The sequence below is a fragment of the Canis lupus genome, chromosome X, assembly GCF_048164855.1.
Source record: "Canis lupus baileyi chromosome X, mCanLup2.hap1, whole genome shotgun sequence".
Classification (NCBI taxonomy): domain Eukaryota; kingdom Metazoa; phylum Chordata; class Mammalia; order Carnivora; family Canidae; genus Canis; species Canis lupus.
In genome coordinates this window covers 2,322,772-2,346,661 of record NC_132876.1, presented here as the reverse complement: position 1 = coordinate 2,346,661, position 23,890 = coordinate 2,322,772, and the positions used below count along the sequence as shown (strand labels likewise).

The 23,890-nt window shown below is 62.1% G+C and overlaps 2 protein-coding genes across 8 annotated transcripts in view; one reads left to right on the top strand and one right to left on the bottom strand.

Moving 5' to 3' along the window:
• Positions 1-2,280: 2,280 nt before the first annotated feature.
• SLC6A8 (solute carrier family 6 member 8) lies at positions 2,281-10,567 on the top strand. Its single transcript, XM_072816950.1, has 13 exons — positions 2,281-2,557; positions 4,196-4,327; positions 5,359-5,608; positions 6,033-6,165; positions 6,825-6,959; positions 7,042-7,145; positions 7,232-7,356; positions 7,753-7,865; positions 7,984-8,121; positions 8,202-8,304; positions 8,382-8,482; positions 8,566-8,736; positions 9,100-10,567. The coding sequence occupies exons 1-13, from the start codon at positions 2,296-2,298 to the stop codon at positions 9,238-9,240; spliced, it is 1,908 nt and encodes a 635-aa protein (XP_072673051.1). The 5' UTR covers positions 2,281-2,295; the 3' UTR covers positions 9,241-10,567.
• A 3,743-nt stretch (positions 10,568-14,310) lies between these two features.
• The window catches only part of BCAP31 (B cell receptor associated protein 31), a 34,818-nt gene continuing 25,238 nt past the window's right edge, over positions 14,311-23,890 (bottom strand). For all 7 annotated transcript variants that reach the window (XM_072816953.1, XM_072816957.1, XM_072816956.1 and 4 more), the window contains 4 exons: positions 17,631-17,766; positions 16,642-16,765; positions 15,781-15,881; positions 14,311-14,701 (listed from right to left, as the gene is read on the bottom strand). In XM_072816953.1, the coding sequence (XP_072673054.1) occupies positions 14,663-14,701; positions 15,781-15,881; positions 16,642-16,765; positions 17,631-17,766 (400 nt within the window). In that variant the 3' untranslated portion in view covers positions 14,311-14,662. The remainder of the gene's footprint in view (positions 14,702-15,780; positions 15,882-16,641; positions 16,766-17,630; positions 17,767-23,890) is intronic.

Here is a 23,890-nt window from a genome sequence, read left to right as displayed (position 1 = left end):
TTCTCGAAAGAGCCAAAGAGCCGCCTGCACCCGGCCACGTCCGCACTTCCCCTGGCTCCTCAGGGCGCTGTCTGACCTCTGCCCGAACCTCTCCATCACAGTTGCCGCCCTCACTCCTGCAAGTGCTCCCGGCCCCTCCTCCCTCCTCCTCCCCCTGGGACGAGATCCTCAGCCTACTTCCTTGGCTCCTCTTTCCTCGCACAGGAGCACAGAAGGGCTTGCGGTCCCGGGCTGGGGCTGCTCGTCTTTCCCCCGTCCTTGCTCCCCGCGGCCCCCCTGCCCCGGGCCTCCCACGGCCCCTGTACTTCTCCGCGGCCCCTTTGTCTCTGGGCCAGCGTCGGTCTGAGTCGGGGCCAGAGAACACCCAGGTTAGGGGTCTCTGATGAGCAGTGCAGCCCTGCTGCCTCGAGGGTCCCCGAGCGCCCTGCGCCCCCACCCGACCTAAGCACAGGCCACCCTGGAGGCTCCTCCAGCGACTCTGGGTGGAGAGGCTGCCCCTCCCTCGCCGGCAGGCTCAATCTGGCTCGGCCCAGAACTGCTTTTCTTCCTAAAGCCGCTGGATGGCCGAGGGTTTAGCTTAACGGGATGAGCCATCTGGGGACTACAGCCTGGTGATCAAAGTGTGGGACCGGTTGGGGGTGGGGGGCGCACTTCACCTCCCTGCCGGGACAATGACCCTTTCCTCCCCCCGCCCCCCCCACGCCCATGGCTGCTCTTGGCTCTACAAAATCCCCAACTGGCTGCCCCGTGCCGGTGGGGAAGTGGCCCAACACCCTTGCCAGGAAGGCCCGAAAGTCCCTGGAGAGAGAAGCTCTGCAGGTGGGGAACTGGGGCCTCCCAGCTGACGCCTGGGGGGAGGGTCTGTGCAGCCGACAGGCACCAGGGGGCAGCCTTGGCCTATTCCAGCAGGAATCTCCTGCGGGTCTCGCGGGAGTGGGGGGCAGCCAGGGTCCCCGGGACCCCTCCTTGGTGACAACAAGCTACAGCTTTACCGGGCAGGCTTGTCTCTGCCCACTTGGGAGACTCATAGAGAGACCTGTCACCCCGAGAGCTGGGACCCCGACCTCCAGCTCCCAGGGTTCGTTCGCTGGCTGCCAGGAGGAGGCAGGTGGTGCCCGTGGCCAAGCCCCCCAGCACACCTGGAGGCAGAGCCGGCGGCAGCCTGTCCCTTGCCTGGAGCCGAGGGGTCCCTCGGGAGGCCGGAGCGGCCTGCAGCCCCCGGGGAGCAGGGAGCCGGGAGTCGCAGGCCTCCTACCAGCACTGGCCCAGGCCCTCGCTGGGGGTCAGACCAGGGTCAGGGAGATGGCACGGCCTGCGAGGATGGGGAGAGCAGGAGGGGCCCAGGATGGCCGCAGGCAGCCAGGGGAGTGGCTTTCCTCGAGCCGGGAAGGGAGGCTGGGAGGGGCGCCCTGGGCGGCAGGCGGGCCCAGGTGAACCTGGGGCCAGGCGCGGTGGGGTCCCCGGAGCGAGGCACTGGCGGGCGCCCCAGGTAGCAGCCATCCTGCCTCCCGCTGGAGCCGCGTCTCCTCCTCGGGAGGAGGGAAGGAGGAGGTGGGCGGAGTGACGGGGAGGGCGGGACGGGGGGGAGGGGGACCAGCCCGGTCGTGGGGGTGGGGCGACAGTGACATCACCCCAGAGTCGGTTCTTAAGCGGCAGCCGATCGGACCGGGAAAGAGAGGGACGGTCGGAGCGCGGTGGCGAGTCGCTGAGCCCGCCGCGGCCCCGAGAGCGGCTGGAGCCGCCGCCGCCGCGAAGGAGGGGCGAGCGCGCCCGAGCCGTCGTCGTCGTCGCCGCCGCCGCCGCCGCCGCCGCCGCCGCCGCCACCGCCACCGCCGGAGCCGCGAGCGAGCCGGGCAGCCGCGCCGGCCCGGACCGGGGCGGGGGGCGCGGGCCGCAGGCCCCTGCTCCGGCCGCCGCTTGCAGACCGTGGGCGCCCGATGCCGCCCGCGCCCCGCTAGGCTGAATCTCGGGCCGGGCGAGCCGCCGCCGCCGCCGCCCGAGCCGCGGGCAGGAGTCTCGGGAGCCACCGCCGCCGCCCGGCCGGGCCCCGCCGCCGCCCGCGCGCCCCCGGGCCCCCGACACACATGAGATTCTTCAGGCTCACTTTCAAGTGCTTCGTGGACTGCTTCTGACCGCGCCGCCCCGCCTCCCCGACCCCCGGCCCGGCCGCCCCCGGCCCCCGGAGGGCCCGCGCCTTCGGGGCCCCCCCCGCGCCACCGGCGCCCCCCGCCGCCCGCCCGCCCGCCCCCGCGAGGCGCCGCGCCCCCCGGCCCGGCCGCGCGGCCCGCCGGGGCCATGGCGAAGAAGAGCGCCGAGAACGGCATCTACAGCGTGTCCGGCGACGAGAAGAAGGGCCCCCTGATCGCGCCCGGGCCCGACGGGGCCCCGGCCAAGGGCGACGGCCCCGCCGGCCTGGGGGCGCCCGGCGGCCGCCTGGCCGTGCCGCCGCGGGAGACCTGGACGCGCCAGATGGACTTCATCATGTCGTGCGTGGGCTTCGCCGTGGGCCTGGGCAACGTGTGGCGCTTCCCCTACCTGTGCTACAAGAACGGCGGAGGTGAGCGCCCCCGCCCCGCCGCGGCCCCGCTCCGCCCGGCCGGGCCCCCGCTGCCCCCGCCCCCTGCCCGCGGCCGGCCCCAGCGGGGCGCAGGGCCGAAGTCCGGGGGCCGGGGGCCCGGAGGCCGCCCCTCGCTGGCCGCCGCCGCTCGGTGGCCCGGGCTGGCGGCCTCCACCCCCCTGGCGGGTCATGTGCCTGGCAGCGTGTGGGGGGAGGGGGCCGGCGAGCCTCCTGCCGAAGCCCCGGGACTGATTGGCCACCGAGGTGGGAAGGCCAGGCCTGCCCCTGGGGGGCTCCCAGAGGTGAGGAGCCCAGGCTGCCCCCGCTGCTCGGGCACACAAGTGGCACATTGTGCGGGGCCCCCACGTGTGCACACACGAACACACACACACACAATGGGCTACTCTGTCCCTCCCCCTGCCCTCTCCTCCCCTCCCTTCCCTTCCCCTCTCTTCTCTTCCCCTCCCTCCCCTCCCCTCCCTCCCCTCCTCCCCTCCCCTCCCCTCCCCTCCCCTCCCCTCCCCTCCCCTCCCCTCCAGCCTGGGCCTGGAACACTGGGTGCCTGAGCCAGGCTTGGGTAGCCTGCGGCCTGGGCCGCCTGGCGCCGCCGCTGGACACGCTGCATGCACAGCCCATGCCCGCCTGCCCGGGCCCAGCTTAGCAACAGCGATAGGCACCCGTGTGTCCTGTGACTGCAGAGCGGCACTGGGGTTGGGGGGAAGCCACGGGGACTGGGCGATGGCTGGGAAACTGAGGCCCAGAGCGAAGGCCTTGGCCCAAGGTCACGCACAAGAAGGATGCTGGGACCAGGAGCCAGGCAAGCTGCAGCCAAGCCTGACTTCTGAGGAGTGCAGAGCTGAGCGGGGCCGACGGTAGGGGGCCTGGAGACGGAAGGGGGGCAGGCGGGCTGCTGGTGCCCAGCTCCCCTGACGCCCCCCCCCCCCGGCCTATGCCCTCTGGCCCTGCCGCGCCAGGGGCCTCAAGCCCCGCTCACCAGACATTGTTGTACCCCACTTCGTCTCCCCCTGTCCTTGCTCACCGACACCTCCAGACACCCCCTATGTTCCCTGGCAAAGGACTGCCACTCAGCCACCCACCTGCTCTCTTCCCCGGACCTTCGTACTTGCAGGCGACTGCCTGGGCACACGGGACCCCAGGGCTCCTGTCCTGGCCCCAGCCAGCCAGTCCCCCAGGCCTGAGTGCCAGCCACAGCGCACGTACGCGCAGGAGCACACATACACGTGCCCGTCCTCCCCTGCGCTGCCCAGCAAACAGGGAACTGCGACACGAGGGTGTGTGTGTGTCCTCCACGCCTGTTAGGTCACCGTAGGTGAGGGTAGAGCCAGAAGCCTTGTGGGTATAGGGCCCCCTCCCACCCCAAGAAACAGGGTTGCAAGGGCCGAGGACTGCCACAGCCCTCCCAACACTCCAGCCTTCTCCCCACAAGGCTGTTCACCTTGCACCTCTGAGTCAGTGGCCACCCCCTGCACTGATTCACCCAGTGGGAAGTTGTGATGGGGCCAGGGTGGGGCCCAGAGCTGGCTCCACCCTGACCTCCCAGGCCTTCGGAAGGCGGCCAGCCAGCCAGGGGCTAAGGGGCTGCCTGTGCAGGTGCCCACCCTCTGCTTCCTCCCCCAGGTGTATTCCTTATCCCTTATGTCCTGATCGCCCTAGTTGGAGGAATCCCCATTTTCTTCTTGGAGATCTCACTGGGCCAGTTCATGAAGGCCGGCAGCATCAACGTCTGGAACATCTGTCCCCTGTTCAAAGGTGAGCGGCCCCAGGCTGGTCCCTCTTGTCCTCTCGCTCTGGGATCCCTCGCCCTTCCCACTGCGAGGGCAAAGCTGGCACCCACTTGAGAAATCTTGTCCTATCTCAGCACTAGGCTGGGGCTCCACGGGGGCCCGTCACGTCACGAGGGGAAAGCTAGAGGACCTGCAGACCACCCGCATGATCTTGGGCAGGTGGGGACGGGAGCCAGGGACTTGGCCTCTCCGCTGAGGCCAGGACGCCCAGGCCCGGCAGGGCTGAGAACAGGCCCTGCCAAGCACACTTGGCCCCCCGAGGCTGAGTGGCGGGTGCAAGAGCTGACAGCAAGACACGCCGCCAAGGGCCTGCTCCCCCAAGGCCAGAGGGCCAACCAAAGGAGCTTGGATGGGAGCCATGCAGTCCAGGGCCTGGAGGGGACTACTGGCAAAGGTCAATTTAGAGCTCCTTGGGCGTGTGGGCAGTGCGCTCCCATTCTCTCAGGCCCTAGGAAGTACCCTGAGGAAGAGTCAGTGATTGGCCAAGGTTGCCTGCCGAGACGGAGAGGGGGACTATGTCCCAAACGGCCCCAGGTCACCAGGAAGCCCCCAGCCACTGAGGACTGGAGGCCACTGGGGGCCCAGGTGGAGGCTTGGCCCTCCCTCCACCACCATGGTGGCAGTGGGACCCAAGAGGAGGGGACAGGTGTGTGAGGCTAGGGAACTTACAGGACTGAGGCTGAGATCGGGGCCAGAGGGGAGGACTCGAGGGAGGCTGCAGGAGGTGAAGCCGGGAGCAGGGGCAGGTCTCTGCTGGCGGGGAGGCTGAGGGGGCCAGACACAGATGGGGGAGCTGCCCTGGTGTTGCCACACTTGCACAAGGGAGTCCAGGGTCCAGGGGGCTCTCTGCATCTGCTGTCCTCCCACTCCCCACGATCCTCCCACCAGATCTTCGCAGTCGTGCTCTGGAGGCTTCTCTGAGCCTGGTAGGGTAGATAAGCAGGGGGGTGGGGGGGGAGTGGCTCGTGAGAAGCCCACGCAAAAACTCCTCCCCAGGCCTGGGCTACGCCTCCATGGTGATCGTCTTCTACTGCAACACCTACTACATCATGGTGCTGGCCTGGGGCTTCTATTACCTGGTGAAGTCCTTCACCACCACGCTGCCCTGGGCCACATGTGGCCATACCTGGAACACTCCCGACTGTGTGGAGATCTTCCGCCATGAAGACTGTGCCAATGCCAGCCTGGCCAACCTCACATGTGACCAGCTTGCTGACCGCCGGTCCCCTGTCATCGAGTTCTGGGAGTGAGTCAGGCGCCTCTGGGCCGGGCCCTGCCTGTCCCCCGCTGCGGGCTCCACATATGGCCGGAGTCTGCGTGTGCTGGGGCCCGGCCTGTCTTCGGGGAGCCCCCAGCACAGCCCCTAGAGGAGCGGGAACGGGTGGACCTGGCTCCTTCACGTCTCAGTCCCAGGCATTGTCACTCCATCGTGCCCGCCAGCCTGGGAGGGGGTGGCTCGCGGGCACGCTGTGGGTGCTGTGGGTGCTGTGGGTGCCGCGGGGCCGGGCTCCCAGCCCTACGGCCTCCGGCCCGTTCAGGCTCACACCCTGCAGCACCTCCGGGCCCCAGGCGTGGGAGGGAGGGGGGCTGGACGGGGCGCACCGCCCCCAGGGCCGCCCCCAGCCTCTCTGCCCGCTGCCTGCACCCCTCACGGACCCTCCCTCCCCCAGGAACAAAGTCTTGCGGCTCTCCGGGGGCCTGGAGGTGCCAGGGGCCCTCAACTGGGAGGTGACCCTGTGTCTGCTGGCCTGCTGGGTGCTGGTCTACTTCTGTGTCTGGAAGGGGGTCAAGTCGACGGGAAAGGTACGGCCGGAGGCTGGCAGGGCTGGGGGTGATGGCCGTGGTGGGGGTGTGGGGGGAGAAGGGGCGCCCCTGCCAGGGTCCACTGCTGCAACAGGAGGGGGCCGGGGCCCCAGCAGGGCGCGGGTCGTCGAACCCAGGCCGCCGGATCCCCACCTGTGGCTGGAGGGCCCGGCCCCCCTGCACGCTCAAGCCCGGGAGCCTTCCCTCCCTCGGGGGAGAGGCCCAGGCGGCAACTGTCCCTTGTCAGTGAGGGGCCACCCCGGCTCCCCCACTTGCTGTCCGGGCCTCTGCGGGGACCCGGGCTGCGGCTGCCCTTCCTGCCTGGCCCGCTCCGCTCCGTGCGGCGGGAGGCAGAGGTCTGCGGTCCACGTGGCTCTTGCCCCTGTCCCTGGCTGGATGCTGCCTCTCTGGCATCAGGGGCCCAGGGGGCGTGGGCCCTGCCCCTGGCCGTGTCCCCCCCACCCCCGTGGGTCACCTGCGCGCCGCGGGGCTGCTGCTGCTGCCCGAGCCGAGCACACAGCCTCCCCGGGAGGAGCCGAGGCCTCGAGGAGGACGGCGCGGCCGCCGGCCGGCCTCCCGCTGGACCTCGGAGCCCCCGGCCTGGTCCCCTGGCCATCCCGCCGGGCCGGGGCCCCCTCTGAGCCGCCCGCCCCCCGCAGATCGTGTACTTCACCGCTACCTTCCCCTACGTGGTCCTCGTCGTGTTGCTGGTGCGCGGAGTGCTGCTGCCCGGCGCCCTGGATGGCATCATCTACTATCTCAAGCCCGACTGGTCCAAGCTGGGGTCCCCGCAGGTGAGGGCACGTGCGCGGAACGGGAGGAGGGCGCGGCCGGGCCACACAGCCCCTCACACCGTCCCGGCCGGCCCCCCCGCAGGTGTGGATCGACGCCGGGACCCAGATCTTCTTTTCCTACGCCATCGGCCTGGGGGCCCTCACGGCGCTGGGCAGCTACAACCGCTTCAACAACAACTGCTACAAGTAGGTGCCGCCGCCGCCGCCGCCCCCCCCCCCCCCGCCCCCGGGAGGCGGGCGCCCTGACCCGCCCCGTGGCCCTGTGTCCCCAGGGACGCCATCATCCTGGCACTCATCAACAGCGGGACGAGCTTTTTTGCTGGCTTTGTGGTCTTCTCCATCCTGGGCTTCATGGCCACGGAGCAGGGTGTGCACATCTCCAAGGTGGCCGAGTCAGGTACGGCCCCCCCCCGGCCCCGCGCCCGCCGTGGCCCCCGTGCAGAGGCGCCCTGGGGAGCGGGCGAAGCGCCCGCCGCACTGGCCGCGTCACCCTGGGCCCGGGGAGGCCCGGCCGAGCAGCTGCACGGCCCAGCTGTCCCCGCTGGCTCGGTGCGGGAGCCCGGGGGCCCCGGCCACGCGGAGCCTTGAGCCCCGGGCCTCGGAGAATGCCCCGCCCGCGTGCCAGAGGCTGCCGAGGAGGGGGGCCTCGGGGCCACCGGTGACCCGGGACGGGGTTCGAGTCGATGCGGGAGGGCCCCGGGCGGCCGCGCCGTCCGTGGGCGTGGGAAGGGGAGCGGGGCGATGGTGCAGCCGGCGAGGCACCCGGGTGTGCAGACGTGCCCTCCCCTCCCAGGGCCCGGCCTGGCCTTCATCGCCTACCCCCGGGCCGTCACGCTGATGCCCGTGGCCCCGCTCTGGGCTGCCCTGTTTTTCTTCATGCTGCTGCTGCTCGGCCTGGACAGCCAGGTTTGCAGGGGGCGACAGGGCGGGTGGGGGGGGGGGCGCTGCGGGAGGGCAGGGGGTGGGGGGGTGGCAGGGGGGCGCTGGCGTAGGCGGAGGGCGTGGCCTCAGCGCCCGGCCACAGTTTGTAGGTGTGGAAGGCTTCATCACCGGCCTGCTCGACCTCCTCCCGGCCTCCTACTACTTCCGTTTCCAAAGGGAGATCTCTGTGGCCCTGTGCTGTGCCCTCTGCTTTGTCATCGACCTCTCCATGGTGACTGATGTGAGTGGGGGCGAGGGGGGCCGCCCCGGGCCTCTGGCCGCCGCCGCCCATCGCCTTCCCTGACGCGGCTCTGTCCCCAGGGCGGGATGTACGTCTTCCAGCTGTTCGACTACTACTCGGCCAGCGGCACGACCCTGCTCTGGCAGGCCTTCTGGGAGTGCGTGGTGGTCGCCTGGGTGTACGGTAGGTGCGGGTGCAGGGGCGGGCGGGGCGCGGCCGGAGCGCGGCCGGGGTCTCCAGCTGCAGCCCTCCCGCCCCAGGAGCCGACCGCTTCATGGACGACGTCGCCTGCATGATCGGCTACCGACCCTGCCCCTGGATGAAATGGTGCTGGTCCTTCTTCACCCCGCTGGTCTGCATGGTAAGGGCCGGGGGAGGCGGGGGCGGGGCGGGGGAGCAGCGCCAAGGGCCCACCCCCGGCTGAGCAGGGGTCTTCCCCCTCAGGGCATCTTCATCTTCAACGTGGTGTACTACAAGCCGCTGGTCTACAACAACACCTACGTGTACCCGTGGTGGGGCGAGGCCGTGGGCTGGGGCTTCGCGCTCTCCTCCATGCTGTGTGTGCCCCTCCACCTCCTGGGCTGCCTCCTCAGGGCCAAGGGGACCATGGCCGAGGTCAGTGTGCCCTGCGCGACACCCCCCCGCCCCCGGGCCGAGGCATCAGCTCCAAAGTGCCCGGTCTCCCACCCGCTAGGATGCACCAGTGCGCTAGAAGTCTCCGGGCCAGCTGGGGGAGGGTGGCATGGAGGGGACGCAGACCCTCCGGGGCCTGAGGTCGTGGCGGGGGGAGCAGAGGTCTGTCCCCGGCCTCCCACCCCTTCCCTAGTCAGAGAGCGGGGTGCAGTCAGTCCCCACAGCAGGAGGGGCCCCTGTCCCCAAGCCGCGGCAGGTGGTGGGCAGCGGACAGGCCAAGGGCCAGCATGCGTGCCCCCTCGACCCCCATGGCCCGGGGACTCAACGCGTCCCTTTCTCCCGCAGCGCTGGCAGCACCTGACGCAGCCGGTGTGGGGCCTCCACCACTTGGAGTATAGAGCTCAGGACTCCGACGTCAGGGGCCTGACCACCCTGACCCCAGTGTCCGAGAGCAGCAAGGTGGTGGTGGTAGAGAGCGTCATGTGACGGGCACCCGGGCTCCCATCACCAGCTCACCCTCTTGTAGCCATAGCAGCCCCTGCTTTAGCCCCCCCACCCCTCCAGGGGGCTTGCCTTTCCCTGACACTTGGGGTCTGCCTGGGGAGGGGGGGAGGAAGCACCACGAGTGCTAACTAAAATAACTTTTTTTTCCATTTTTAATAAAACGCCAAAAATATCACAACCCACCAAAAATAGATGCCTCCCCACCCCACCCCCCAACCAAGCTGGTACACACGCTGCTTCCCAGGCCCTGCCGACCGCCGGCCCCCTCGTGCCCGCTGCAGATGTGTCTCCCCAGCCCCACCACGCCTGCCTCTGGGGGGGGGGCCCACCCTGGAGGCAGCAGTGGCGGGAGGGGGGGGACACAGGGCAGGGAGGCGGGGGAGGGGCAGCAGAACCAGAACCAAGGCCGCTGTTTCAGCTGGGCTAGACCCCTCTCCCCGTCCCTCTTCTAGAAGCTTAGAGAGCCAGCCAGCAACGGAACCTCCCGGTTCCCGCGCCAATTGCCACCAATATCAATTGTGTGAGCTTGTGTACGAGTGCATGTGTGCGTGAGTATGTAGGTAGGGTGAACCTAGATCTCTCTTAGCAAAGGTGAATACCAGGTGTAAACTGTGCCTGTGGGCAAATGAGGCTTGTATTTTGCACATTTTATAAAAACTTGAGGAAAGAGATTTCTGCTTGTATATTTCTAAAGAGAAAACAGCCCCTCCTCCCCCCTGCCACTCCCCACCCGTCCCTTTCAGCGTCCCCTTAGTCCCCTGCCCCAGCCAAGGAGTGTGAATTTATAGATCTAATTTTCATAGGCAAAAGCTTCAAGCCGTGGAGCGTGCGAGTCTGTCGCGTGGGTGTGCATGTGTCGTCCCCGGCCCCAGACTGGGGGGGAGAGTGCACGGCGGGCGGCCTCCGGGGACACCCCCCACGCCCCCGCTGCCCACAGGTAGATGCGGTGCCGGGACCCCGGGGCCGCTCGCCTGGCACGTGCGCCCTGCCCCCGGGGCCGGGCACGACCGCAGGGATCTGAGGTGGGCACCAGCCGGGGAAGGGATCCCGGGCCGGGCTCCCACCTGCGAGCTTAAAGCTGATGCGCTTCCCACGTCTCGAGTCTTCCATGTAGCAGCTTTAATTAACCCACGTGTGTGTCACGTCCGATCCCGAGACAGCCGAGTGGACCCTAGAAAGGCTTCCCCCATGCCACCCCGACGTCGGTCGGAGGGGTGGGACCGGGTGAGGGTGGGGGTCCGGCGGGGACATTCTTACTGTGCTAAAAAGCCACTGCAAACATAGCAATAAAAACCTGTCATTTTCCAAAGCTGCCTCCTGCTCCACCTCTGCTTGTCAGGAGGGGGGGTGTGCGGGGAGGGTGTCGGGGCTGCAGGGGTGGGGTGGGGGAGGCCACCTCCCCTCGGGCTTTCCTCGGTCCCCGCGCCCACCCGGTGCCATTCCGGGAGCTGGGAAGAGAGCAGGTACCGAAGCTGGCAGAAGCCTTTTCCCCCCGGAGCTGACATACTTGGGGAGAAAGGATGACGAGAATGGTAAAGAGGAACGCGAGGGTGGGAAGTCGTGGGTGCTGAGATTCCTGAAGGTTGCCCAAATGCTGCATTGAACAGGTGACCTCCGGAAGGGAAGGTGAGCAGGAGTGCTGGCACAGCCAGTGACAGCTGCAGCAGGACCCAAGAAGGCGAACAGCACTGGGACCGGGGTGCTAGCACCGTAAGGGCCAAGTCTTCAGATTAGAGACCCATGTGCAAAGCGGAGCCAGTGGAGGTGTGGATGGCTGTGATGAGGGGTTCAGACAGGAGTCAGGAGACTCCGTGAGACACAGATCCTGAGCTCTTGGGCACCAGGAAGGGTGGCGGTGGCAGGCCCTGCACCCAGGGACATGAGAGAGAGAAGGTGTGGGGGTGACGGTGGCAGCTAACTGGGCCTGCTGTATCAGAGATGTCGCCTCAGTGCAAACATCCAGTCAGCACGTGGACAAGGAGTCTGGACTGGAGAGAACAGTAGCGGTTCTCAGCACAAACACAGCCCTGACAGCCCCGAGCCGCCCCCCCAAGCTCCCCACGGGTGACTGAGAGCAGGGGCAGAGGGAGAAGTGGCCCAATCACCCGGCCCTGGGGCCCTGGGGCCCTGGGACACTCACAAGGGGGCAGAGAGGGAGCTGGCAGTGGAGAGGGGGGAGGGGCAGGAGGGACCCCGAGAGGGGAGGGTGGCCTCCTGGCACAGGAATGAGCACCACTCTCCCGCTTCCACGCCCCCCCCCCAGAGGGGAGATGGTTAGGAAGCTGGGGGTGTAGGGTTGCGCTAGGGGGCCACTGATGGTCAAGGAACAGGAGGCCCTGAGAAAGTTTGCTGGGTCCGGCAACAGGGTCCCAGAGACCCACACAGGAGGCCCGGGGTGCTGGGTGCATGCAAAAGCTTGACCGGAGTGGGATTAAGAAAGGCGGTGTAGAAGCAACCCAAGTGTCCATTGATAGAGGAAATGGATGAATAAAATGTGGCCTATCCACATAGTAGAATATTATTCAGCCTTAAAAAGGAAAGAAACGGGGCAGGGCACCTGCCTGGCCCAGTGGGAAGAGCGGGAGACTTGATCTCGAGGTCGTGAGTTCGAGCCCCACATTGTGGGTAGAGATTCCTTAAATACCTAAAAGCTTTAAGGAAAAGGAAATCCTGACATGTACTATGATGTGAAAGAACCTCGAAAACATGCTGAGGAAAAGCAGCCAGACACAGACGCTGGGGCAGTCTGCGTCCACGAGGTACACAAGAGTGGTCACACCCACAGAGAAAGAACGATGGTTCGTCAAGGTTTGGGGGCCTGGTGCGCACTCTGGACGCCAGCCTGGGAAGGAGTGGTGGCCCCTCAGAGGGACTGGCTTGCTGCCCCTGCAGTTCCTCCCTGGCCAGTCCCTGCTCTCCAGCAAGGCATGGCCCCCCCTACTGAGGAGGAGCTTTAGCCCTCAACTATACAGCCAAGGGTGGGCCATGTCTGAGGGTCACCAATAACCAGGGGACAGGTCCCCACAGAGCTCAGAAAGGAACACTGGCTGAGCAGGCCCGACTGCAACTCAAGCCGGGCCTGTGCTGGCATGTGGAGGCGCTTCCCCAGCGGGCCATGCGAGCAATGTCCCGGGCCCCTCACACATGCCTCGCCCTGTCGACTCCTCCAGCAACAGCTCCTGCCTCGTCACCCACAGAACAGAGCCTGCAGCCCAGGGTCATCCTCAGGCCTGCTCTGCTCCCCACCCTGGGCTCACACTAACTCCTTACCATCCCCACTCCCCCAACTACAACTGTACCTTTGGCTCTTGCCAAATGGCCTATGAGCCACCTGCCAACCTCGACAGAGGTTGGACTGCTTGGCTGGGGCCCTGAAAGCAGCGGGTAGTCACCATTTACTCTGGAACCTGCCCCTGTGGTAGGGGCTTCAAATGTGGGGTCTGGCCATCTAGTGGGAGACAGGTAAGGAAAGCAGTGAGCCCTTGGGGCACGTGGGTGGCTCAGTGGGTTAAGCATCTGCCTCGGGCTGGGGTCACGATCCCAACATCCTGGGATCAAGCCCCACATCGGGCTCCCTGCTAGGCGGGGAGTCTGCTTCTCCCTCTGCTGCTCTTCTCCCTTTCTCGCTTTCTCAAATGAAAAAATTCTTAAAATATTTTAAAAAACAGTCAGCCCAGGACTTGGTACGTACTGGGCTACCACAGCCAGGGGAGGGGGCACAGGGGGGTGGTGCAGGCCCACTCAAGAGCAGGAGGCTGCTAAAAAACGGTGCTTGGAACAACCTACGGGCCAGTTTCTGTGGGTGGTCCTCCAGTTGGGGCTGTTACCCCCATCCTCATCTCATCCCCCCCCCCCCGACCCCTGGCGGGGTATGCCAAAAGCAGCATGGTGCAGCATTCTCTTTGCTTGGCCCAGGGCCTGACACCATGGGGGTTCAGGGGCCACCCGAAGCTGGCCAGGGAAGAACCCACAGTTTGGACTCTGGCCTCTAGAAATTCATAGAACGGTGAGCTCAGGGGGAGGGCAAGGTAGTCAGGGAACACTTCCTGGAAAAGTGGGACTATCCCTCAGCCTTAGCATAGCAACCACACAGCCTCACCCACAGTCCCCCACCCCTACCACCCATCAGACACCACCTTGCTGTTCATGAAAGCACAGGGAGGGGACACAGGAGAAGGCAGCCACTGGCCCAAGGCCTGGCCAGGAGGAGTAGGAGTACAAGCTAGCCACTAACATGAACATCTCCAGGGGCTCCCCAATTCCAAAGAAAATACCTCCAACCTGTTCTTTTTGCCTAGTCCTCAGGGCCAGCAGAGGATGAGCACTGCATCGAAGACAGGGGCTACAGCAGCCCCAGCCACCCAGGCCCTCAGGCTGGTCTTGAAAGCCACCTCCTGAAGCTGGCCGGTGGGAGGGGGCAGGGAGGGAGACTGCCAAGGGGGGAGACCACAGCAGAAGCAGGCTCTCCAAGCAGGTACGCACGTCCAACATGTTCCCAAGGTTGCAGGTAGCAGAGGGGGCACCCTCCCCACCACCTAGCTCTATCCTGGGCCAGTCATAGGTCACTGTCAAGGGCAAGTCTCCTGTCTTAGTAGGCGTGAGTCAGAGGTCATCCTGCAAACCTTCAGGAGGAAGTGGGGCAGGGAGTGACTGGTGGCACTCTGCCATGTTCTATCTGTCCTAAAATGTGATGAACAGGACTCAGAGGAGGCAGGCAAATCTGCCACCCGGAAGCCCCAGCAGTTTACTGAGTCTCCCAAGATTCCGTGGACCCAGTGGCCAACCCAACAGGTCAGACACACCCCAAGTGGTCATAAAATAGGGCCTGCCTGGGGAGCAGAAGGCAAAGGGACAGGGAGAGCAAGTATGAGCCTGGGCCCAACCTAGGATGAGGGGGTCTTTAGAGATTAGTAAATTGAAAGAAAATAACCTGAAGGCCTCCAGGACCCAACATTGGGGGTCTCTATCAGAACTCCCCGCCACTCCCTTCCTGGTCCCTCCAGTGATGGGAGAAAGACGCGGCTTCCTGGTGGCCTCAGTTACACGCACGAATCATAGTCACATAACAACGAACTTTATTGCCCCAGGAAAACTCTACTCTGCCTGCACCGTCTACCCTCCTGCAGGACCAGAGACAAGGGGCCCTGGAACCCCAAACAACACGCAACACAAAAGAGGCACAACCCAGTGGGAAGCAATGCCTGCCTCATGCCTGGCCGGCTGGGATGGCAGCAAATTCATCCTGCGCAGGCAGAAACTGGGTCCCCTGGGGTATGCCGGGAGAGCGTGGAACTGCAAGCTGTGCAAGGGGACAGGAAGCAGAGGGGGCGAACTGAGGTACCGGGGAGGCCGGGCTGCAGGCAGCAGCGGGCACAGCCCAGGTGGCAGGTGGGGAGGAGCAGCCTCACTCCTCCTTCTTGTCCGTGGGGCCATCCACCGCTGCCTGGAAGGGACAGAAACCACAAGGCAACGGGTCGACAGGGTGCACCCCTCCCCTTCACCCCCTAGCCCCTTCACCCCAAAGGCCCAGCTTGCTGGCTTCTCCCCAGGTAACAGGTACCAGGTGAGCAAGGGACCCCACCTGCAGCAACGCCTAAAGGCCTGCCCAGGTGATTGTGGACCCTCTCTAGCAAAGGCTGTGACCCTAATGCCAACCAGAGGGGTGTAGCTGGGCGCCTCTGCTGTCATGCTTCTCTTTAAGCCACAGGACCCCACACCAACCGCCGTCTTGGGCCCGTGGCAGACCCGGCATTCAAGTCCCTCCCAAGTCCCAGCTCAGGCCCTGCACAATTCTGCACATCTTTTATGGGTCCTGCTGGTGATCCCACCCTACATTGAGGCCAAGCAGTCCTCCTCTGGGGCCTGGGCCCTATCTCTTCAGCCACTGTGGTGGCCAAATTTAGGCCAAGTGACAAGGCAAATTGTTAGAACTTAGGGGCATTTACATGGCCCTCAGGCCCAATTCTCAGGCCACCTGAGCTTCCAGATTCAGCCAATCTGAGGACTCTTGACAGGTCCTAGGAGGGGGGTGGGGCAGGTAGGCCGCCCCAGCCCTGCATCACCCCCACAGCCCACATGCAGAAGAGGCAAGCTGCCAGTCGCAGAGTGTCCCTGCAATGGACCTGGACCAGTCAGGAGCGCCACACCACAGACCAGGTACACGTGTGAGGGAAGGTGCTCTTCTCAGAAACACTGATGCCAGGCATGAGGGCCCACCGCACTACCAAGGCCACTTTAGCAAGTGGCTGCCATCTGCCAAGCCACACCCCTCCTGCTAGAGAAAGAGTTCCAGCTGCTGAGCCCAAACTGGCACTGCTTGGCAGGCTCTTCTCTAGACCCAGAGTCAGCAGCAATGGAGGAAGAAAGGGGGAACGGGGGAAAGAAAAAAGCAGCCAGCCCCACCACCAGGGCCTCTTGAAGGCTCTGTCGAGGGAGGCCAGGCTGGGGATGAGCCCGCTCAGTGCTGCTCAGGGTGCGGGGGGCAGATCCGACCCGGCAGAGCAGAGCACACATGCCACTGACCTGTAACTTTGCGTGCTCCTCCAACAGACGGTCATACTCCTTGGTAAGGCCCTCAGACTGCTTCCGCATGGCCACGGCCTCGCGTTCAGCTTTCTCTAGTTCTGGAGATGATGCAGATAAGGAGAAAAAGAAAACACAAAGATAGGGATTAGTTAGGAAGAAAAAATCCAGCTGCTGGAGACACCAGAGACAGGTCTGAATGTGTCCCCACTGAGGCTGTCTAGGAGGGTGCTCCTCTCCAGAAAAGTTCCCCTGCCAGCTGTAGGGCGAGCCCCTGAAGCAGGGGAGGGCTGGCCAGCACAGATGGGGGAAGCGGGAAAACACCAAGGACCCCCTGGCCCATTTGATGGAGGGACTCCAAGTGGCCCTAGGCATGGGTGACTTCGGGGAGGCTGTGGGCCTGGAACCAACAGTCTGAGAACATTGAGGTGACAGCAGGAGATAGGGAGCAGAATGCTGAGAGCAAAAAGCGTGTTGGGAGGGGCTTTCAGGAAGGGAACAGATGAACTCTTCAGTAACACTGCCAGCCGTTCTGGGGTAGCTTCCCGAGTTTTCCCCGTCCCTGCCCCAAGGACACTGGTGACACTGCCACATGCGGAGAGCACTGTTCCCTGGGCCTATTGCTGGCCAACATGCTCCAGAGCTAGTCTCGGAGCCCCTGGGACACCCCGGGCCTCCAGACAGAGACTGCACCACTGAGCCCCAGCAGCTAGATAAGCAGGGGGCCATTTGTATGTTCTCACTCAGCTCCTGAGCCCGAGTGCACATCTGTTATTAATACTTTGGCACAAGAGGGGCAGCCAGCACTGGTGGAGCTTCCAGACTTTCAGGGGCTGGGGGACACCTGAGGACAATGCTCACTTTGCTTGTTGATGTCTAGCTCGTCCTTCAGCTTCTTCAGATCAGCCTTCAGGCTCCTGTTCTCCTCTTCTACCTTCTCCTCGGCATCCTTACCATCTAACTTGACCCCGCCAGCAGCAGCTTCCTAGGAAGAACGCCAAGGGCACGGGTTACTTGGGCGGGAGGAAGGGAGGGAGGGAGGGAGGGAGACAGGCGATCCAGCTCCGTCTCCCCCACTGAGTGTGATTCCTCAAGCTGCACTGGGCACTTGCCCCTTCAGAAATGTCAGCACAGAACTGGGCCACTGCCTGTTCCCAGCTACCAGGCAAGGGGAAGGGCCAGCAGGGCCACCTGCCACACTTCACAGGCCACACACCCTACCTCTCTTCCTTAGCAGCACTGGGAGTTCACCAGTCCACCCAATGACTCCATCTGCTACCTTCTGGAGACTTTTGCCAGTCACCCCTAACTGACCAATGACCTCTGTTCCTCTCCCCAGGCTCCACAGCTCACTCTGGACAGAAGCAGCAAACTCATCCCTGCCCGTGCAACTCTATCCCTCCTGTGGATGAATCCAACCCCATCTACCCATCTTCCCAGCTTAGCTCACACCTCACCTCCTCGGATAAGCCTTCTGAGACTGGCCACTTCCCATCCCTGTCTTGCCCTGAGCTGATACAATCCTCAGGAAACCACAGGCCTTATCTTGCATTCTTCTATGCTAACCTGCCCATGGTTCTTCATAGCACAGGGCTCAGCTCACCAGAGTCAGTTTTATCAGGAAAGAGTCTGACCTGGATGTAGCACATAGAGACAAGGGAGCAACGAGGGTGCCCCTTTCCCTGTCAAGTCCCACAACCTCTCCCTACATACCCCCACTGAGAACCACCCCTGTCCCTTCTACCCAACCCCTCAGCTTTGCCAACAGCTGCAGTGTCACACATTTCTCAGAGGTGACACTGCGGCCCGGAGGGAATGTCACGTGGCAGAGTCCAGCAGGTAGAACTCACCTTCTTCAGCTGGTCATTCTCTTCCATGTACTTCTTGGCCGCCTCACTGGCACTTTCTGCCTGCTTTTTAAAGGCTTCATTGGACGCCAGCAGCGTGGCCTGCTGGGAGATGAGAGTCACCAGGCGTCTAAGCAGGCTGCAAATGAAAAGGAAGGGAGAAGTGAACAGAAGCAGCAAGGGAAATGGCTGGCATGAACTTCTCTTGGTTGCCCCTGCCCCAAGCCTGCCTCCAGCCTAGACCTGTCCTCTTGGATTGCCAGAGCAGCCAAGCAAGATGCCGCCAGCCTGGGTCTGGCAACAAAAGGGAAAAGGTGGAGCCTAAGAACCATCTTCTGCCACCAGAATGATTAATACTACCCCAAAACAGCTGCTCGAAGCTAAGGCTGTCCTTCAGTCCCAAAGGCACAGGAAGCAGCAGATTGACAGGATACCCCAGGCCAGGCCTGGCTACAGCTGGAGGACCCTGAACCTAGCCCTTTCCAGCTCAGGGCCTGGATGTTCCAGAGAAGCCACAGCACCATCTTTCTAGCTGTGAAGTCAGGCTTGCCCTGGTAAACGAGAGCAGCCAACGTCCAGAGGCACTTCCAGCTTCTGGTCCAAATCCTCAACACCCACCTCATAGGGTAGGCACGATCACTGCCCCATTTCAGAGAGGGGAAACTGGCTAAGGCAACTGGTAAAGGTCAAGAGCCAAACACGGACACGGCAAAGCCCCCATTGTAGGCTGTCTGACCCCAAAATCCAAGCTTGGAACCATCACCCATTCTCAATTTGGAGGGAACCACTCCCAAGCCAAGTAAGAGGAGGACAAAAATGACTCTTTTCTCTACACATGGTCTACAGGCAGCTGTTAGAGAACATTGCTACAACAAGGTCTTCTGGGGCTGGAGGAACAGAAAAGGAAGCAGGACCCAAGCATACATCTCAGGTCCAGACCAGCCACGAAGGGCAAACAGGTGGCAGCTGGGGGCACCTGCCACTCCATTTCCCTGATAGCCAGCCCTGTCCTCGAGATGTTACCTGATAAGAGAAGAGAGGAACAGAGAAAGGCACAGCTCAAACAGTAAAAAAAAGAAAAAAAAAAAGAAAAAAGAAAAAAATGGGGTGGGGAGGAGGGAGGGCACATTCCCCACACACCTGAGACAAGAGGCCCTGGCTGGTCATAGCTATGAGGAAGGCACCTATAAGCACCCCTGGGGAACAGGGAAAGACTGCTTTGTACAGTGTTTCCACAACAAAGGGCTTGCTCAGAGGAGATAAAGCAGCCTTGGATGCCTGCTCCTGGGCCAGCCTTCACAGGGTTCTCGTGGACACCTGTAGTTTAGACGGCCCGAGGGCATGGGGCAAGAAACCGGGCGCACTCCCCTGCTGGCATGGGCTGTGGCACAGACTCCGTCATGAATAAGTACCGGGCAGGGGCAGGAGAGGTGGGCACACAGGGGCTCTCAGAAGCCCATCATGCTTCCTGGTTTGCGGAAAGGCTCCAGGGGCCCCTGGCAGCATGGGGAAAGCCAGGCTGCTGGTTTCTGGCAGGATGGGAGAGTTTCCAATGACATGTGCTCTCTAAAATTAGCAGCTGGACCTCGTGGCCCAGGGCTCAGGTTTCCCTGTCTCAGCCCCTGACTATACACCAGCCTGCCCCCCACTGGGCTGGAGCCCTGGAAGAGGAAGGAGCTACCAAGCACCCCAGAAGCCAGAGAGAAACAACACACTTGACTTATGTCAGCAGGGCAGAAGTCACCAGAGGGACCCAGAAAGAAAGGCAAGTCTGACTAAGCCCCAACCTCCCTATTCTGAGCACTCCGGCAGCTCTCAGCAGATCCTGGTGATGTTGAAGAGGCCCCTCCTCCCAGATGGCGACAAGCTGGGGGGAGGGCACGTGTGCCACCTGGTGGACCCAGCAGGCAAAGATAGGGCAAGTAAGCCCAAGAGTGACACACCTCCTGTCACAACAAGGCCAGGCAGGTGGCCGACAAGAACAGGACTCCAGCAGCGTCGTAAGTGACCATGGCTGTCCCCCAGGTTATCCAGGGAGGCCGGGCCCAGGGTGGTGGTGCCAACAGTAGCAATGCAGCAGGGGTCCGGCTTTCCTCAGTGCCCTCCAAGCACGTCCCCAGCTATGGAGAGCCAGGGCTACCACCATGAGCCCAGGCAAACACAAAGACCCTAGCACAAGAACTGATCAAAGAGCCTCCTGAAACCGCAGACTGCTCCAGCCCCCCACCCAGGCTCACAGCCCTTCCTCAGGATCTCTCCCTCAGTGCAGGACAGGAGCCACCAGAGCAGGCGCCCTCCAGCACCTGCCAACCCCAGACCCTGAGTCCACGTCCTCCGGCTTCCTGTTAGACCTGTTCCTCCAACCCTGCCCTGGACAACTCTGCTATGCTAATTCTTCCCTCCAGGAACCTTGTTCTCAAGGAGCTCTCCCTCCTGCTGGCCCAAGCCACTCTTCTCCTCTCTTCCTTCCCTCCCTCCATTTGGCAACCTACACCAACCTAGGACTTGCCCTGCTCAAGTCACTACCAGGACCACCGCTGGCCTAACCACCTGCTCCAAGAAGTGCCCTGAAACCTCTGGAGCACTCGCTCGGCAGCACTTGGCGCAGCTGATAGGTGGCCCTCCTTGCAGGATTCTCCCCCGCCCCTGCCTCAAGCAACCCTCACTGCCCACCCATCTCATCACTGACAGGGTTCATTTCAGGCCAGGCCCTCACACCCAACTGTCTCCTAAAGGCTGGCCCCTGGGGGTCCTTGAGCCAAGCACAGTCGGTCTGTACCCCCCTGTACTGAAGGGTGTAGCCGGTCTACCCACAGTCTGCATGTGCCCCATCGCGCCCTTCTCCCCCCAGCCCCAGCCCAGTCCTGTCCACATCACCTCCACACAGACCACCTCCAGGTCATCCCCACTGCCAACGGGGACGGCCTCAGTGTTCGTGTCCTGGGTGATGAACAGCTCCCAGTAGCCTCCTTCCTATCCATGACCATATGGCTTTGCAATCCACACTCCAAAAGCAAGCCAGAGTGATCTTTCTCCGAGGCAACCTGATCACGTCACCCCTCTGCTTAAACCCTCCGATGCCAGTTTGGGCCTTCTCCCCCTGCCAACCATGGAGGGCCCTGCTCTGCTCCAGGAACACCAACGGCTAACTGTTCTTGAACACACCGGGTTCTTGCTCGCCTGGTCTCCATGCCACAGCACTCGTCTGTGATAGCCTCCCCTCTTCTGATGACTCAGACCAACTCAATCACCACCTTCCCCCAAAACCCTTTCCTGCCCCTCCTGGGTCCCCGTCTCGGCTCTCCCACAGCATCTCCGCACACCCCCACGTGGCTGGCCACACTGCTCTTACTCTGTGCTCCCCCTTACCACCTCTCCAAGTCATCCTCTGTTCCCCAAAGCCACAGCTCTCCCTGGCTCTGCTTTCCCTCTGCCCAGCCACAGCAACAAGGACACAGGCAACAACAGGGTGACAGGAACCAGCGGTGGAGAGGTACAGTGGAAAACCGTGCTGATGAGTAAGCCAGGCTTGGGACTGCAGTGGTAGCTAAGAGGTAGGTGGAAAAACACTCAGCACCAAGGCCGGGGGGCCCAGGGCCAAGCCAAGAGCAGCGAGCCCAGGGGCTGGCCTCCTGGAACTGCCCTTCATATACGGGGCCCAAGTCTTTGCACCTGCCCCCAAGACATCATCCTGGAGGAAAGGCTGATGTACTGGCTTTCTGCTGTCTCCTGCCCCTTAACCTCCAACACTCTCTGCTCTACTACCCGAGTACTATCACGCACAAAACTGTTCTGAGCCATCCGTTTCTGGACAGCACATGAGAACCCACAAGCCAAAGGGATTTGCTGAAGTACAAGGCTGACAGAGGGACCCAGGGACCATGTTAAATGCACCCAGTGATGGATGGGAAAGCCAGCACACAAACCTTAAGAACACCTAGATGTGTCCTTGGCAGACCAAGGTCATCCCCAAATACCTGAATTCAACTCAGCTTTCTTGTAAGATGTTCTTGGACTCTGAGTGGAGCTCTCATGCTTTTATAAAAGGTTGAATAAACAACAGAAAGAGAGAGAAACAGACTCTCTATGTGGACACTAAAGAAACAGTGCCAACCATATCAAGTAGGGAAGACGAGGTTCATATGTGCTTTGCACCAATCCCATCTCCCTCCTGTGGGCAAATAGAGGAGGCAAACATTGGCTTCATAGGGTGTGAGGCACAAGCAAGGGGAGCATTCTCCAAAGTGCCAACTAAAATTTTCTATGGTTGTGGTAACACCCTCACCTTGACCCTGTTGCTAATACTGCCCGCTTAGCATTTACCAGGCATCTCCTAGGTGCCATGCCCACAGGTGAGTTGGGTCACTGAGTCATTGGGACCCCAACACAGGGACAAGTAGGCAGGCAACTCCCCTTCAGCCCACTGCCCACTGGGCACAAGCTAGTGTCACAGTGCCACCTGTTGACTTTCCAGGCTGATTGCAACCCTGTGCCAGACGAAGCTTGGCAGGGCTGCTGGTGGGTTCTGGGTGAACCCAGCCCACCTGTCCAGGAAAAAACATGGAGAAGAAAGGAAAGGCCACCCTGACAAGGAACCAAAAGCCAGGTGATGTCCCAAGAAAGGCTTTGGGCAAAGTCGAATGATAATAATGACAGAAACGATCCCAGGAAACACACAACCTTAAACAGTTTAGAATCATGAGAAGAAGGCAGGAGAACAGCAGAAATAGTTTAAGATGCAGGGAAAGTCACCTCAAATGGCCTCTTAGCTCTCATGTACAGAGGTTGTAGAAAATGGGGAGGGGGACTAGGATGAGGATAAATACCGATGCTCACCTCAACTCCAGCTCATGGCCAGGGAGTGCTCACCCACCCTGAGGCCAGTGAAGCCAGTTAGAAGGGACAGGAGCAGAAGCACGTGGCCATGCACCCCCTAGAGCTAAAGAGAACCAGTGGACAGGAGCAAACTATTTCTTGAGCTTTCTCATGTTGCTTTCTTGAAACCTGTTAGGAGAGCTGTGTAACCCAGGGGACAGACAGCAACTGAATGAGGGCAGACAAGGAGGGTTCAAATATGCGGGTATCCTACCTGGTGACTGGAGAAATTGAGGAAGTGGGAGGAAGGGAGCCATCAGCCCTGGGTGTGCCCAACACAGTAGTAACTTGAGTCGGAAGGAAACAAGGCAGTGCCTCCAGCAGGCAACATGCCATGCTCAGAGCCTGGGAAACATGCTTGGACCAGGCCATCAGCGTAAAGGACTGAGAGGTGGCTTCAGCTATACTGATGATGTGGAGGCCACCTGCCACATGTGTCCTTTTCAGTTTAAATGAATTAAAATGACTAAGTGGCAGGCCCAATTCATCAGTGATACCAGCATGCTCCTTCACAGCCTGAGCACCTTAAGCCTACACACTAGAAACCTGCTCCCCACTCCCCTACCCTTTGCCTCAGAAAGGGGCCCTCCTGGAACGTCAGGCTTTTTCAGTGACCTTGGAATCAGAAAGAAGGAATCTCTGTTTGCTTGGCACCCTGCCCCAAAAAGGAGGAGCTCATTCACCATCTGCTTCTAGAGCATGAGGAAGAGAATTCTTCAGTCCCAAAGAACTGAACGATCTGTATTTTAAAAGTTGACGCTTGTTCCAATGCACGTCAGATGGTCTTTCCTGGACAACGTGTAGAGAACTCCCCCCCACCTGCTTTACTGCTGTCCTGTCATGAGAGTCCCTTCTGGCCCAGCACCCACAGGACACTGCATGCTGTAACTGGGATGAGTGGGCCTTGGGCAGCTGCAGGGAAGACTTCTGTAAAAGACTTACCCAGTGCCTAGGTCTGCAGCACTTTTCTATTCTAGTCATAGTCTTAGAAAAATGACAACAGCCAATATAGCAGCAGATGGAGTGACAGACCAATAGAACTGAAGGCCAAACCCAAACCTGATGTTCTGTGATGGGGCCTCCACCCAAATCACTCGATCTTCCAGCAGGCCTGAGCATCAGGATTTTAAAAATCCCCTAGTTACCTTATTCTAGACAACAATTTAAAGAGACAAACTATAAAAACCTAAACCCCAAACCTGCATGGCAATCAGGGAACCGTGAGTAGACACTACCAAGTTTACATTATGAACTTGTTACTATAAAGTTCTTATAGATGAGATGTTAATGTTGCTTATGATTTTATTTTTTTAAAAGGTTTTATTTATTTATTCATGAGAGACACACAGATCAGCCTGCACTGGGCTCCACTCAGTGCAGAGTCTGCT